Source organism: Quercus robur, chromosome 2 (assembly GCF_932294415.1).
Source record: "Quercus robur chromosome 2, dhQueRobu3.1, whole genome shotgun sequence".
In the NCBI taxonomy this organism is placed as follows: Eukaryota; Viridiplantae; Streptophyta; class Magnoliopsida; order Fagales; family Fagaceae; genus Quercus; species Quercus robur.
Window position 1 is genome coordinate 32,276,251 of NC_065535.1, and position 14,260 is coordinate 32,290,510.

The 14,260-nt window shown below is 37.7% G+C and overlaps 1 protein-coding gene across 1 annotated transcript; it reads right to left on the bottom strand.

Moving 5' to 3' along the window:
* Nucleotides 1–11,687: 11,687 nt before the first annotated feature.
* LOC126713371 (phytosulfokine receptor 1-like) lies at nt 11,688–13,156 on the bottom strand. The gene has a single exon (XM_050413116.1). The coding sequence runs from the start codon at nt 12,964–12,966 to the stop codon at nt 11,914–11,916; it is 1,053 nt and encodes a 350-aa protein (XP_050269073.1). The 5' UTR covers nt 12,967–13,156; the 3' UTR covers nt 11,688–11,913.
* Nucleotides 13,157–14,260: the final 1,104 nt, after the last annotated feature.

The window sequence follows — 14,260 nt, forward strand, 5'->3', positions numbered from 1 at the left end:
CTTCCTTAAACTGTGCTCGACTGGGAAGCCGACCTTGAAAGTACTGATAGCCACGTCATCAAAGTCACCATTTATCTCGTTGAACATCTCCCAGTATCTGTCCGAGTATATTTTCAGCATCTCCTCCTCTCGCATGGATAAGGATAATAGGGAATCCAAGAGCCGAAGAACCCTGCTACAAGTAATAAAACGAGAGCCAAATGTCTGGGTGAGCTCCTTGAAGGAATCTATAGAACCCGCCCCTTAGCCATCGAACCATCTCATTGCCACGGGTCCCAGACTGGATAGGAACACCTTGCACATCAAGGTTTCGTTCTTGGAATGGACAGCCATTCTCTAGTTGAAATGGCTCACATGCTCCACAGGATCCTTTCGACCATTGTAAATGGTGAACGTTGGCTGATTGAATCGCCAAAGAAGTCTTGCCCTTTCAATCTTGTGCATGAAGGGCGACTTGGAAATCTAATTTAATGCCTTGCTCATAGCGTCATTTCCCACGCCTTTGTGAGGCAGGCTCTTATACCTACGTTCGCGATAGTGCTCCTCATCGTAGGAGAAAGACTCGTTGGGTAGGGTTCTTGACCTTCGTCTATAACTTGCATCCTCTTCATCATCAGAGGAAACGCCAGAATTGGAAAGGGTTCGCTTTCGCCATGCATGGCGCAACTTCTTTTTTAAATGATCAATCTTCAGTTGCATGGCTCTGTTATTATGCTCTTGAGAGATTGACTTCCAACTCGAGAGTGGCTTCTACTTGTATGTGTAGTGTGCACACCACCCTCTCGATCTCTCTTGTGTTCCAGATTCAGGAAATCATCTTGTTGTTGGGACCCTATGGACTCTTACTGATGGGGACCTAATCCTACCATAGTTAACCATTGCACTCACTATCACAAAATTTCTTCCCACAGACGATGCCAATTGTAAGAGCGCGTTTTGGATTCTTGGCCTAAGGTATGATTGGATCCAAGCCCAATAAGCCCAATACAATGAATTTGTAGAAAGTGTGTTGGAAAACTAGACTCTAATGAATGACTTAACAGTTAGAATGGATTTTAAAAGATAATCAAACAGAAATGGACTGGATTTATCTAAGTAAATTTGTCCTCGGCACAATCCGAAGAGGTATATTCTAGTATATATTGATTGAAAATGTTTACAGATATGGTTCAAGCTGCTACAGTGCTTTTTCTTAGAAATTTCTGATCCCCTTCTCTTAGGGTCTCCATTCCATTTTAAACTATCTTCCCCTAGCATCCCCACCCTCCACACACAAATCAGATCTCTGGGGTTGGTTCTTATCCCATCAGCACCTCCCTAAAGTCTTTGGGTAGTAGTTGGAAGGCTGAGAATTACTGTTCAGGGATCACTTCATCATTAATGCGGCCAAAGAGTTAGCTGTGGTATATTTAATGCGGTGGTAGCAGCTTTTCTCAAGATATTTGTAGCTTTCCTCTATCATGTCCCTTCTTGATGTTTATCCTTATCCATGGAACAATCTGGAATGATGATCTTGATGGCAGTACACTTCCTCTTACCTCGGCTTTACTCTACCGAGATGACACTCCTCCTCGGACCTTTGCCAGGCGATCCTAATCGGATTTTACCCCTTTACCTACTACCACTGACCCTCATGCAAGCAATTATTCGTCCTCGGACTAGTTACGTCCTCGGATTGGGCCCCTGGCCCAATACATGTGTAGAGATGTACTCCTAGGCTTTTCTCCAATACAGTTACTTTTAGGACATATTTAAAAATTCATTGTAAAAATTGTAATAACAAAGCAATGATATATTAGGAATGAATTTTGTAACACCCCATAAATTTTGTTACCAATTAAATTATTATACGTAAATTTTAAAGGAGGCTTATAATTAAATGGAATAAATTAATATTGGGCCCAAGGTATTAAAAATATGATAAATACTAAGGGATATGAAGCCCAAGTGAGGTGGCATAAGTAAATATATGGGCCTTGAAAACCCAAGCCTTTTTCCTCTTAAGTCTCACGTGTTTTCGTTGATGGGATTTCTTTTGCTTCAACCGACTATTGAACGTTGATTTTCTTCACTGTGGCTGTGAGTGGAGACTTCAGGTACGGTTCTTTACTGCTCTAAACTTAGGATAGTTTATACTCATGGCTAGCTTTTGTTCCCACTTTTAGCATCTGTTATTGGCGTACCTAATAGAGAAAAAAATAGGGGCTACCATTATGGATCTAAAGCTAGGATTATTATATTAGAACAAGGGTGCTTTGTGGGTTATATATAATAGTTTATATTCTCACTGTATTCACCGTTAATCTGACCTGCATCCATGCCCTTTTCTTTGTCTAAATCCTAGTCCAGCGCATCAAGGGAATACTAGGCAATTGGATGGATAAATTAATGTATATATTAGGTTATCACATGTCCATCTTTCTGCCGCATTAAAGTTTCATGCATGGATTATATTAATGTAAAAGGGCTGCCTTATGTTATTTGATACCTACCTCTGCATCTAGTGATACTAATTTATCATCTCTAAGCCACTGAGTATGCAGCAACTTTTTAAGCCCAAAATTCTGATTATGCAGCAATGATTTTAAGCCAAAATCTGATTAGGTAGAGCCAAAAGATATGATTATGCAGCGGTAATTGTAAGTCCAAAAATCTGATCAAAGCTGGAAGTGAATTGGATAGTTAAGTGATTAAATGGTGAATTTTGGATATATCAATATTGTCTAGGATAAAACCGTTAAGTGTGAAAACAGATTTTTTTTAAGTAAGAAAATTTGTGTATTGATGAACCTATTTTTGGTGTTGCTAGGTTCTAATTCTACTGAATTGTTGTGATTCAAGGGAGGTTGATTTCTTTTATTTTTACAACTACGAGGTAAGTGGTGTTTACTAATTTTGGGGGTTTTCCCAAAACAGTGTTAATTATTAAACTATTTTATATGAAAGAATATGTTGATATTCTATATATAAATGAATATTTTACAAATGTTTGATGTGGACATTGGCTATTCGTTTTATGAAAAAACTTGTGGGACAACCTAAATTTATTTAAACTTGTATGTGTGAATATGTCTTTATATTTTGAGAAGTATGAATAGATTATTTTGTGAGCATATTGAATATGTTTTGAAAACTTATGGCAAGTCGTGATTAGAAGCTCAGTATGGTATTTAGTCCTTAGCAAGGGACAATCATACTGCAGCTAGTCCTTAGCAAGGGACGGTCCCAGAAAAGGGGACAGTGCACATTTGATAGCTTCTTAGCAAGGTAGTATACTATTGAGGATCCAAAAAGGAAGCTCCTTAGCAAGGGAGTGCACCTTTAGGTTCCAAAGGAGCCTTCCTTAAGAAAAAGGGATGGAAAGGAGGTTCTAGTCCTAAAAGGAGACAGCACAACCCTGTCAACGGGGCGTAAACGTTGACCACGAGAAAAGCCTAGGAAATTGTTTATATAAAGGTATATATATTATGATGACTCACAATATAAAGATATTATTTTCTTTTACATGAAATAGTTGATGACAAAATATTGATGAGTTACAAGTTGTGAATTTGTTGAAAGAATTATTTATTTGAAAGGTTTGTTCCCACACCCCAATATTAGTGAATTCCACTTATTGAGTTATCTCACCCCCCCCCCCCCTTTATTTTCCCATTACAGATACATTAGAGGGATTACTGGAGTAGAGATTCTTGGGAGACAGAAGTTATGAACTATTTTTGTAGAACTAAAGATTTTATTATTATTTTATGGTATTAAACATTGTATTGGAGAATTATTTTGAGGATGTTTTGTATTTGGTGAATTAGAGCTCTGACTCTTATGATGAGGTTCAAGGTTGCTAGTTTCTTTTATTTAATATTTTTTTTATGGATTATTCAGATTAAATAGACTTTTAATGCTTGTGATTTTGGGGTGTTACAAATTTAGTGAACCAAACGTAGTAATACTATATTGCTGTAATGTGATTTAATCAATCAATCCAAGATTACAAGAATCAAACATCACACGCTTAAGTTTTTGCAATCCATACTGTTTTGCTTTCCACGAATTTTTATTTAAATATATAAATATATAAATATATATATATATATATATATATATATAAATAAAGCAAAATTCTAGTTTGACCTCAAAATGTCATAGGATGTATCTTTGTTTTTTCCTAGCTGCCTCTTCAAGCATAATAGATAACCTTTCCAAACATAATATAAATAAGGGGATAACGGATCTCTTTATCTGATTTCCCTGAAAATTCCAACAATACTATTCCATTCCAAATAATATTAAATTGGGTATAGGTAATCATGTTCATGATAAGTTTCTTTGTTTTTTTCCTAGTGTTGAACACAGTTCCAGTTCTAGACCTGTGAAGAAGACAAAGAAGGTTGTATGTGAAGAAAACGCACCGTTTCATTCTACATAACGCACCGTTTCATTTTACATAAGATTGGACAATTAAATCAAACGCACCGTTTCACTTATGTGTTGATTCTCTTGGGTATTTAATGAAACGGTGCGCATCACTCTTATCTGATTCAGTTGGCAGTTCAGGCTTGGCACGAAAATCAGTTAGAGCAGCGTAACTAACTCCCTAAATCTCAGGAGTTTAACTTAACGGCTTAGCTTAATCTTGTTGTATATAAACCACTCAGTGGGCACAGATGTAAAGTATGAAAAAGAATTCTCTGGAATTGAATAGAAGTTTCTCTCATTCTTCTCTGTCTTTCTCTCTTTCTCTTTGCTCAATTTTCTCGCTCTTTCTCTCATTTTCCCAGACTTTCTTTTCTTTGAAATTGTTCATATAAACTTGCTTTCACTGTGATCATTACAGAAGCTCAGTCCTCTGTTATTGATTCTTTCTACATGGTATCAGAGCACGCAACTACTGCTGCGAATCAATCTTCAACAATGGCAGCTTCAAGCTCAACAATGGCTTCATCATCATCTACTTCTTCAACGTCATCTGGCACACCAATGAATCTGGTAAATCAGCCTCTATTCCTTTTGTCCAATATGTCAAATATGATGACCGTGAAGTTAGATAATGCCAATTATATAGTTTGGAAGCATCAAATCACCATGGTTCTTGAAACTTATTCTTTGTATGAACTGCTTGAAGAACCTCAACTAATTCCTGAGAAATTTCTTAAGGATTTGTCTGGATCATATACTACAAATGTGAATCCAGATTTCTTGATTTGGAAATCAAAGGAAAAGGCTTTGCTCACCTTTATAAGTTCAACTTTGTCTCCATCTGTATTAGCACTCACTGTTGGATGTGCTTCTGCTGTTGAAGTATGGAAGGTGCTTGAAAATAGGTTTTCCTCAGTATCAAGGTCTCACATCATGAATCTTAAGAGTGAGCTTCATAATCTGAGGAAAGGAAATGATACTGTTGATGTTTATCTTCAGAAAATCAAAGTTGTTAGAGATAAATTGCTTGCTGTTGGAGTTATTGTTGATGATGAAGAATTGCTCCACATTGCAATTAAGGGACTTCCTAAAGAGTATAATGCATTCCGATCTGCAATCAGAACTAGGAGCACTCAGCTTGGATTTGATGAACTTTCCACTATGCTAAATGCAGAAGAAGAATCTCTCAATGAAGGCTTAGATGGTAAAGACTCTATTTTTGCCTTAGCTGCATTGACTAATCAGAAATTCAATGGCAATAGCTATAATCACAATCAAAATAGAGGAAGAGGCAGGGGAAATTTCAATAATAGAGGAGGCAGAGGTGGTAGAGGATCAAGTGGTCAATCTCCACAATTTAGTCCATTCAATCAATTTAGTCCATTCAATCATTTCCAGCAAGGTCAATCCAATTCTGGTGGTGCAAAACCAGATAGGCCAATTTGTCAAATCTGTGGAAAAGTTGGTCATTTGGCTGTGGACTGCTATCATAGGATGGACTATGCCTATCAAGGCAAGCATCCTCCTGCAAAGCTTGCAGCAATGGCTACTGCCTTCAATGCCTCCTTCACTCAAGATCAACCTTGGCTTGCTGACAGTGCAGCCACTGATCATGTGACTGCTAGCCTCAACCAACTCAGCTTTCCTAAGCCATACACCACTCAGGATAATCTTACTGTTGGTAATGGTCAGACATTACCTATTACACACATAGGTACAGCCCTTATTCCCTCTTCTTCTTCTAGTCTTCAACTTCACAATGTTCTTAGAGTTCCATCCATTGCCTCTAATCTTGCTTCTGTTCAAAAACTATGTCATGACAATAACTGCTGGTGCTATTTTGATGAGGATATTCTTTCAATTCAGGCCTTGGACACAGGGAAAATTCTCTACCAGGGCAGGAGTGAAGGTGGTGTTTACCCCATCTATCCTCATCAGGCTTCTCAATTTTTCTTGTCACCTAAAGCCTGTAATAACACTTCTAGGTCATCTGTTTTTAATAAGACTCTTTGGCATATGAGACTTGGTCACCCTAATGATCAAGCTCTCCATTGCTTATTTCCTGGTGTCAAATCTGTACATACTAATAATGTTGAGGATCACACTTGTACTCATTGTTTGTATGGTAAAATGCACAACCTTTCTTTTCCACATTCTGATTTTAAAGCTTCTTCTCCCTTTGAACTTGTGCATTCTGACTTGTAGGGTCCTGCACCTATTGTTTCTGTCAATGGTTATAAATATTACATTTTATTTGTTGATCATTACTCTAGATTTAGTTGGCTTTATCTGCTTAAGTCCAAATCTGAAGCCTTTACTAAATTTGTTCATTTCAATGCTATGGTTGCCAACCAATTCTCCTTGAAAATCAAGACCTTTAGGTCTGATGGTGGAGGAGAATTTACTTCTAATGAATTTAAAGCTTATCTGTCCAACCATGGTATTACCCATCATATTTCCTGTCCTTATACACCTCAACAAAATGGGGTTGTAGAAAGGAAACATAGGCATATTATAGAGACTGCCATTGCTCTTTTGTCTCAGGCTTCTCTATCATACTCCTTTTGGACTTTTGCAGTACAGACTGCTATTTCTTTGATTAATGTGCTTCCCACATCTGTTCTTAGTTGGAAATCTCCTTGGTCTACCCTTTACTCTACCTCACCTGATGTGTCTCAATTTAAAGCATTTGGTTGTGCTTGTTATCCAAATCTTAGACCCTACACTACTCACAAGCTTGAACCTAGGACTAAGGAATGTATCTTTATTGGATATCCTACCCACTCTAAAGGCTATCTTTGTCTTGATCCTTATACCAAACATGTTTACACTTCAAGACATGTTGTGTTTAATGAGTCTAAATTTCCAGGTTTACCTTCTGTCCAACCTGTTTCTTTCACTTCGTCCAACTCTGTCATTCCTACTTGGTTGTCTAATCAGCTTTTTCTTCACTCTACCAATCAGCCCTCTTTGCTTGGTGCTTGTCCATCTCCATCTTCTAATCCTCCTCTCCACTCTGTCACAGCACCAGCCCTTGCCCCAACACCTCCCACACCTGTGCCTTCACCCAATTTTGCTACTTTGTCTTCCCCATTTAGTGCTGCACCATCCCATCTACCTGATACACCAACTCTTGAGTCTACTTCTGCTACTACCCTTTTATCCAACCCTCCTTTACCTGTGTCTTTACCTATTCCTTCCTTCAACACACATCCTATGCAAACCAGGTCCAAGAGTGGAATTTCCAAACCTAACTCCAAACTATGTTATAAGGCCACTATTGATTACTCCTATACTGAACCTCCTACCTACAAAATTGCATCTCAGTATCCAAAGTGGTGTGAGGCTATGGATGCTGAATTTCAAGCACTTCAAAGGCAACAGACATGGTCTCTTGTTCCTGCTCCTCCTGGTGTTAATCTAGTTGGATGCAAATGGGTTTTCAAGCTTAAGTTGAATAGTGATGGTTCAATCTCTAGATATAAGGCCAGGCTGGTTGCAAAAGGGTTTCATCAGCAAGAAGGTGTGGATTTTCATGAGACCTTTAGTCCTGTAGTGAAGCCTACTACTGTGAGACTTATATTGGGCATTGCTGTGAGTTGTAGATGGGTCTTGAGACAGCTTGATGTCTCAAATGCGTTTCTTCATGGCTTTCTCAAAGAAGAGGTCTTTATGCATCAACCACCTGGTTATGTGGATTCTGCTCATCCTGATTATGTATGTAAGTTGCACAAGTCCCTTTATGGTCTTAAGCAGGCACCCAGGGCATGGTTTGAGAGATTTGCTTCTCATTTACTTCATCTTGGCTTTACTGCTTCCATGGCAGACAACTCCCTATTCATCTTCTGTTCAGCAAAGACTATCATTTACCTTCTTTTGTATGTAGATGATATCATTGTCACTGGTAATGATGCTTCTCAAGTTCACAATTTGATTGCAGCCCTTGGTCAAGTGTTTGAACTTAAGGATTTGGGGACTCTCAATTATTTCTTGGGCATCCAAATTACTCAGTCTTCATATGGTCTCACTCTCACTCAGACTAAGTACGCCTCGGATGTACTTCACAGATTTCATATGGAGAATTCAAAACCTACTAAGACTCCCTCATGTTCATCCACTCGTTTGGTTCCTTATGATGGTGTCCCTCTCTCTGATCCTTCTCAGTACAGGAGCATGGTTGGTGCTCTTCAATATCTTACTTTCACTCGCCCTGATATTGCCTTTAACGTTCAACAGCTCTGTCAATTCATGAGTCATCCTACCACCACTCATCTTGAGGCTGCTAAGAGGGTTCTACGCTATATCAGGGGTACACTGCATTTTGGGATTTCTTTTACTCCTGGCCCTTTGACTCTTACTGCATTCTCAGACGCAGATTGGGCTGGTGATCCTACAGATCGTCGCTCCACCACAGGTTTACTTGTGTTTCTTGGTAACAATCCCATTTCTTGGTCTGCTAAGAAGCAGAGCACTGTCTCTCGGTCTTCCACAGAGGCAGAGTATCGTGCATTAGCTTCCACAGCTGCGGAATTGTCTTGGCTTCGTACCTTATTCAAAGAAATTCGTGTCTTTCTTCATCATATTCCAGTGATTTGGTGTGACAATGTGTTTGCCATTGCTCTTTCTGCCAATCCCGTTTTCCATTCTCGAACCAAACACCTCGAGGTGGATTACCATTTCACTCGTGAGAAGATTCTTCGCAAGCAATTACAAATTGGTTTTGTTTCTGGCCGAGATAATTTTGCCGATATCTTTACTAAGCCTCTCCCTGCTCCTCTGTTTCAGTTTCATCGTGCCAAACTGTTGGTTGATTCCTCCCCCATCAGTTTGCGGGGGGATGTTGAACACAGTTCCAGTTCTAGACCTGTGAAGAAGACAAAGAAGGTTGTATGTGAAGAAAACGCACCGTTTCATTTTACATAACGCACCGTTTCATTTTACATAAGATTGGACAATTAAATCAAACGCACCGTTTCACTTATGTGTTGATTCTCTTGGGTATTTAATGAAACGGTGCGCATCACTCTTATCTGATTCAGTTGGCAGTTCAGGCTTGGCACGAAAATCAGTTAGAGCAGCGTAACTAACTCCCTAAATCTCAGGAGTTTAACTTAACGGCTTAGCTTAATCTTGTTGTATATAAACCACTCAGTGGGCACAGATGTAAAGTATGAAAAAGAATTCTCTGGAATTGAATAGAAGTTTCTCTCATTCTTCTCTGTCTTTCTCTCTTTCTCTTTGCTCAATTTTCTCGCTCTTTCTCTCATTTTCCCAGACTTTCTTTTCTTTGAAATTGTTCATATAAACTTGCTTTCACTGTGATCATTACAGAAGCTCAGTCCTCTGTTATTGATTCTTTTTACACCTAGCTGCATCTTCAAGCATAATAGATAACCTTTCCAAACATAACATAAATAAATAAGGGGATAACGGATCTCTTTATCTGATTCCCCTGAAAATTCCAACAATGCTATTCCATTTCAAATAATATTAAATTGGGTATAGGTAATCATGTTCATGATAAGTTTTTTAAGTTGTGTAGGGACATGGAAGAACTCTAATGTATCCTAAATAAATTCCCACTCCGAACGTTTATGCATGCGTTTGCGTAGAGATGTTTCTGCGTTTGTGTGCACTTGCATTTTTTTTGGCTGGTCCCATGGCATTGTTCATGAACTAGCCAACACCTGAAAAGCGCGTGAACGGTGTTTCTCTTTTTAAAAAATATTTTGCTACAGTGTTTTTAACAATAAGTTTTCAATTTTTAGCAAAATAAACGATATCCAAATAGACCCTATATGTCTTATCGAGATCTAATTTTATTGCTAAATGGCCAACCGTTCCTTTCTTCCTTCTCAAAGACCTAATGAACTCTTGGACTAGTATAATATCATCACTCGTGTAACAAAGAATGAATTTTTTTAGCAATTCCCTTTCTTAAAAGATCAATTGGTACCTCTAAGCGAAAAGGATAATTTAATTTTGGCTTTAAACAAGCCCATGAATTCTTACAATATTTCGAGGACTTGGCTTATGTTTTGTCCATTACTAATAGCCTTGCTTTAAGAATAACATTAAGGTTGCATTTGCAACGAGTTTTGGAAGAATGCATTTTCTAGAATGTATTATGACAAAATGTTTTTTTTTTTTTCTAAACTGTGTTTGGTATTATGCTTAAACTTTTACTAAAATGTAATTATGTTGAATGAAATTGCACTTGGTTTGGAGAAATGTAGAGTGCATTTTATTATATTAAACCAATTTTTCTTAGGATAACTATAGTTGCACACATATAAATTGACATATCTATACTATTATTTAAGGGGCTTCTCCTGTTTGGATTCCTCATTTTTTATTAAAAAATACCCCTACATCCCTATGTTTAAGTAGAGATAAAACTAAAGGATAATCTGGTAAAAATACAACTCTAACTCCTACTAAAATATTGCCTAAAAAATAAGGCCACTCTCCTATAGATTTTCAAATTTCTTTATCCACTTAGAAATTAAATTCTTAAAATAAAAATTATATATATATAATAAAAACAAAGATTTTTTTTTGGCTACAAAATAGGACTTTTAAAAAATAAAAAAATTTATCACACGCGCAGAGTGCGTGTAACGAGGCTAGTATTATATAAGTGTCCTCCATTACATAAAATCTCCACACAAAAAAAAAAATCAATTATTAATATCTACTTAAATACTAAAACACAAATACACTCACCATTACTAATAAGAATAATAGTAACAAAATAAATAATGCCAACGAATATTTTCAAATTCCTTAAATTTTTATATAACTTTTTTTCTATTTGAAAAATATTAGAGTTATAAACTTTTTTATAATATTTTTTACAAATTACTGATGTGGCGAGTGGTTATTAGTAAGTAAAAAAGTAATATAAATGGTGGGCGTAAATGAAAATCAGTAAGAATTTGTTATTTGAACATTTTGTAAAAATATTGTAAAAAAGTTTGTAACTACATCATTACTAAGGAATATATTTAGTAGAACCATGAGAGTGATAGAGATGATAGGGATTCGGGGAGAGATGGTTTTAGTGTTTGTAGGTTCTAAAATAACAATTTGGGGTTTTATGCCCCAAATGCTAATGCTAAGGAAAAAAGGTTTATTTGGGTGTGTCAAAAAGTTTAAATGAGGGATAAAAATAAAAATAATAATAAAAAATAAATAAAGATTGTAGAGAAAAAAAAATGGAAAGAGTAATGTTATATTTATGTTAACAATATAAAGCGAGAGAGAAAGATTGAATAGTCTATATATTGATGTGTGTATAATAATATACAATAGAGAGTTTTATATAGGCTAGGTATGTGTGCAGTACAAGTAATAGGAGTAAACTACAAATACAGTATACTGGACTAAGCCCAATAGGCTAAACTAGTCTAACCTATACACTAACAATTTACATTCCTGTCATGATGTGAGCTCATCCCACAAAAAAGTTGATTAACTTCGCCCATCCCAAATAACCTAGAAATTGCACGTAGGAATTCGATTTAGCCATTGAACAACCTCAGGCATAGTTGGCCTGCATCTTCGTATCTCACAGGTACACATACCAGCAATTTCAAAATACTCTTTGACTTGGACTTGTATGAGGCCGTCCTCCCTCGAAATATAGGCATCCACCATTTCCATATGCTGATTTTTGAACAGCATATTCCTGGCCCATTCGACTAACCCAACCTCTTTCCCATCCAAAAAGTTGGGCAAATTGGGACGCTTCCCAGTAGCAATCTCGAACATTAAGATCCCAAAACTGTAAACATCAGCCTCGAGTGTGGGTACAGTGAGGCCGTCCTTGTACTCGGGGGGCTTGTAACTGTAACCCATTGTGCCCATAGATTGGCTTTGGCTGGACGCATAAGAAGTGGAGGCGTCGATCCTCCTTGCGAGACCAAAATCAGAAATGTGAGCCTGAAAATTGGAATCCAAGAGCACATTGCTGGACTTAATATCCTGATGAGCAATGGGTTTATCCAAACCATGCAGAAAAGAGAGACCATTAGCCACGCCCCTCACAATCTGAATCCGAGTCCCCCAAGATAACGTAGCCACGTCCGGTTTCTCTTCCTCCTGCAGGTGCAACCACTGGTCCAAACTGCCATTCTGAATAAACTCGTATATGAGGAGCTTATTGGAGTCGATCATGCAATAGCCTAGAATCTTAACGATATTTGGGTGATGGAGCATACCCAGGGTCACCATCTCAGCCCAAAACTCTTGAGAGCCTTTGAAAGCGTCTGGGTCGAGTCTCTTGATGGCCACGGTGACTCCGTTGGAGAGCTGGGCCTTGTAGATGAGGCCGAATCTGCCACCGCCAATGATAAAGTCACTGGAGAAGTTTTTGGTGGCCCTCCTCAGCTTGGTCATGGAGATTTGGAGAGTGGGATCGAAGGAAGCGCTATTATTGACGGTAATGGTGGAGAATAGCTCAGTTGTAGTTGTAGTCGTAGACACGGGGTTTTGGACTTTTTGGGGTTTCTTGCGTTTTCCACACAGGATGACCAAGAAAGCAAACATGATTACGATCGAGGAAGGAGCATGCAGTGACTGCAGCAACCAACGACTGCTAGAAGAGAAGACTACTATGTTATGTTATCGTTAAGAACATAATATAACATAACATAGTAGTCTTGGCAATCTTGCAGACATCATAGGAATAATGAATTCAAACATTTTATATAGAAAGAATTACGAATACACCACATATATATATTCCTTGTGAACACTGTATCCACGTAAGATTTGTTCCAGATTCACAACTATTTTTTCCCTAACTCAAATATGGAATTATAAGCATTAGCAACAGTAAAGCTAAATAGCTATATTAACTTCTCTCTACAGTGCACATCTATGTATGGCTATGTATTGTAGCAAGAAGCTAAAAAAAAAAAATATTTTACTAACTTCTCTCTTCTCTTATTAAACGAATATTTTCTCTTTTCTTTCTTTCTCTCTCTCTCTCTCAGGCTTCTCTTCTTTCTTCTTTTTTCATCCTCATTTTTTTTTTCTCTCTAGCCATCCCGTGCCTCCCTCATCTCTCAGCTCGCCTACCGCCAAGACCCATCTAACCCACCTACCCACTGAAAAGTCGTTCAAAAAAGACACACACCAAACTGCCGATTTTATTTTTTGTTGCCATATCGGGTTTCGTAATTCGCCAAAATAGCCATGGCCTACGCGAAGCTCAATGCGGCGTCGTCTAAGCGGATCGGACAATAGCGAAGAACTCGTCCAAACCGTTGTGAGTACTATTATAGTATTATCGTTTGTGTCTGATTTGCTTTTGCTTTTTGGATCGGTATTTTGATTTTTTTTGAATCTATCACTGTTGTTCAATATGGACAAAATTTTGAGCTTTGACTGTTATGAATCTAGCGTTGTTGTTAAAATTCTGTGTACCCTTTGGTTGTGATCGAAACTCTGTAGGTTTTATTTTTGTGGTTGTGAGTTGATTTTCTTGAGTAGTTGTGGGCTGATTTGGTGGTTGTGGTGACGGTAAGAGTAGATTGTGGGTAGGGTGGTGGTGGTGGGCTGTATGAAGTGGTGGTGGTGGTGGTGGCGGTGGTAGTGGTGGGATGTATTATTTTATTGTAATAGATATATAATTTTATTGTGATATTTATATTATTTTATTATGTTGAAAGCTAAAATAGATCCACTACTGCTGGATGTTTTGTAAAATAAGTAGATAAAATAGATAAAGTAATTTTTTGTGGTGCCAAATAGCTAAAAAAATAGCTCCAAGTAGACTTGTTCTCCACTATTAGGTATATCACATCCAAATTGTGGCAATATTGTGACAAAGATGGAT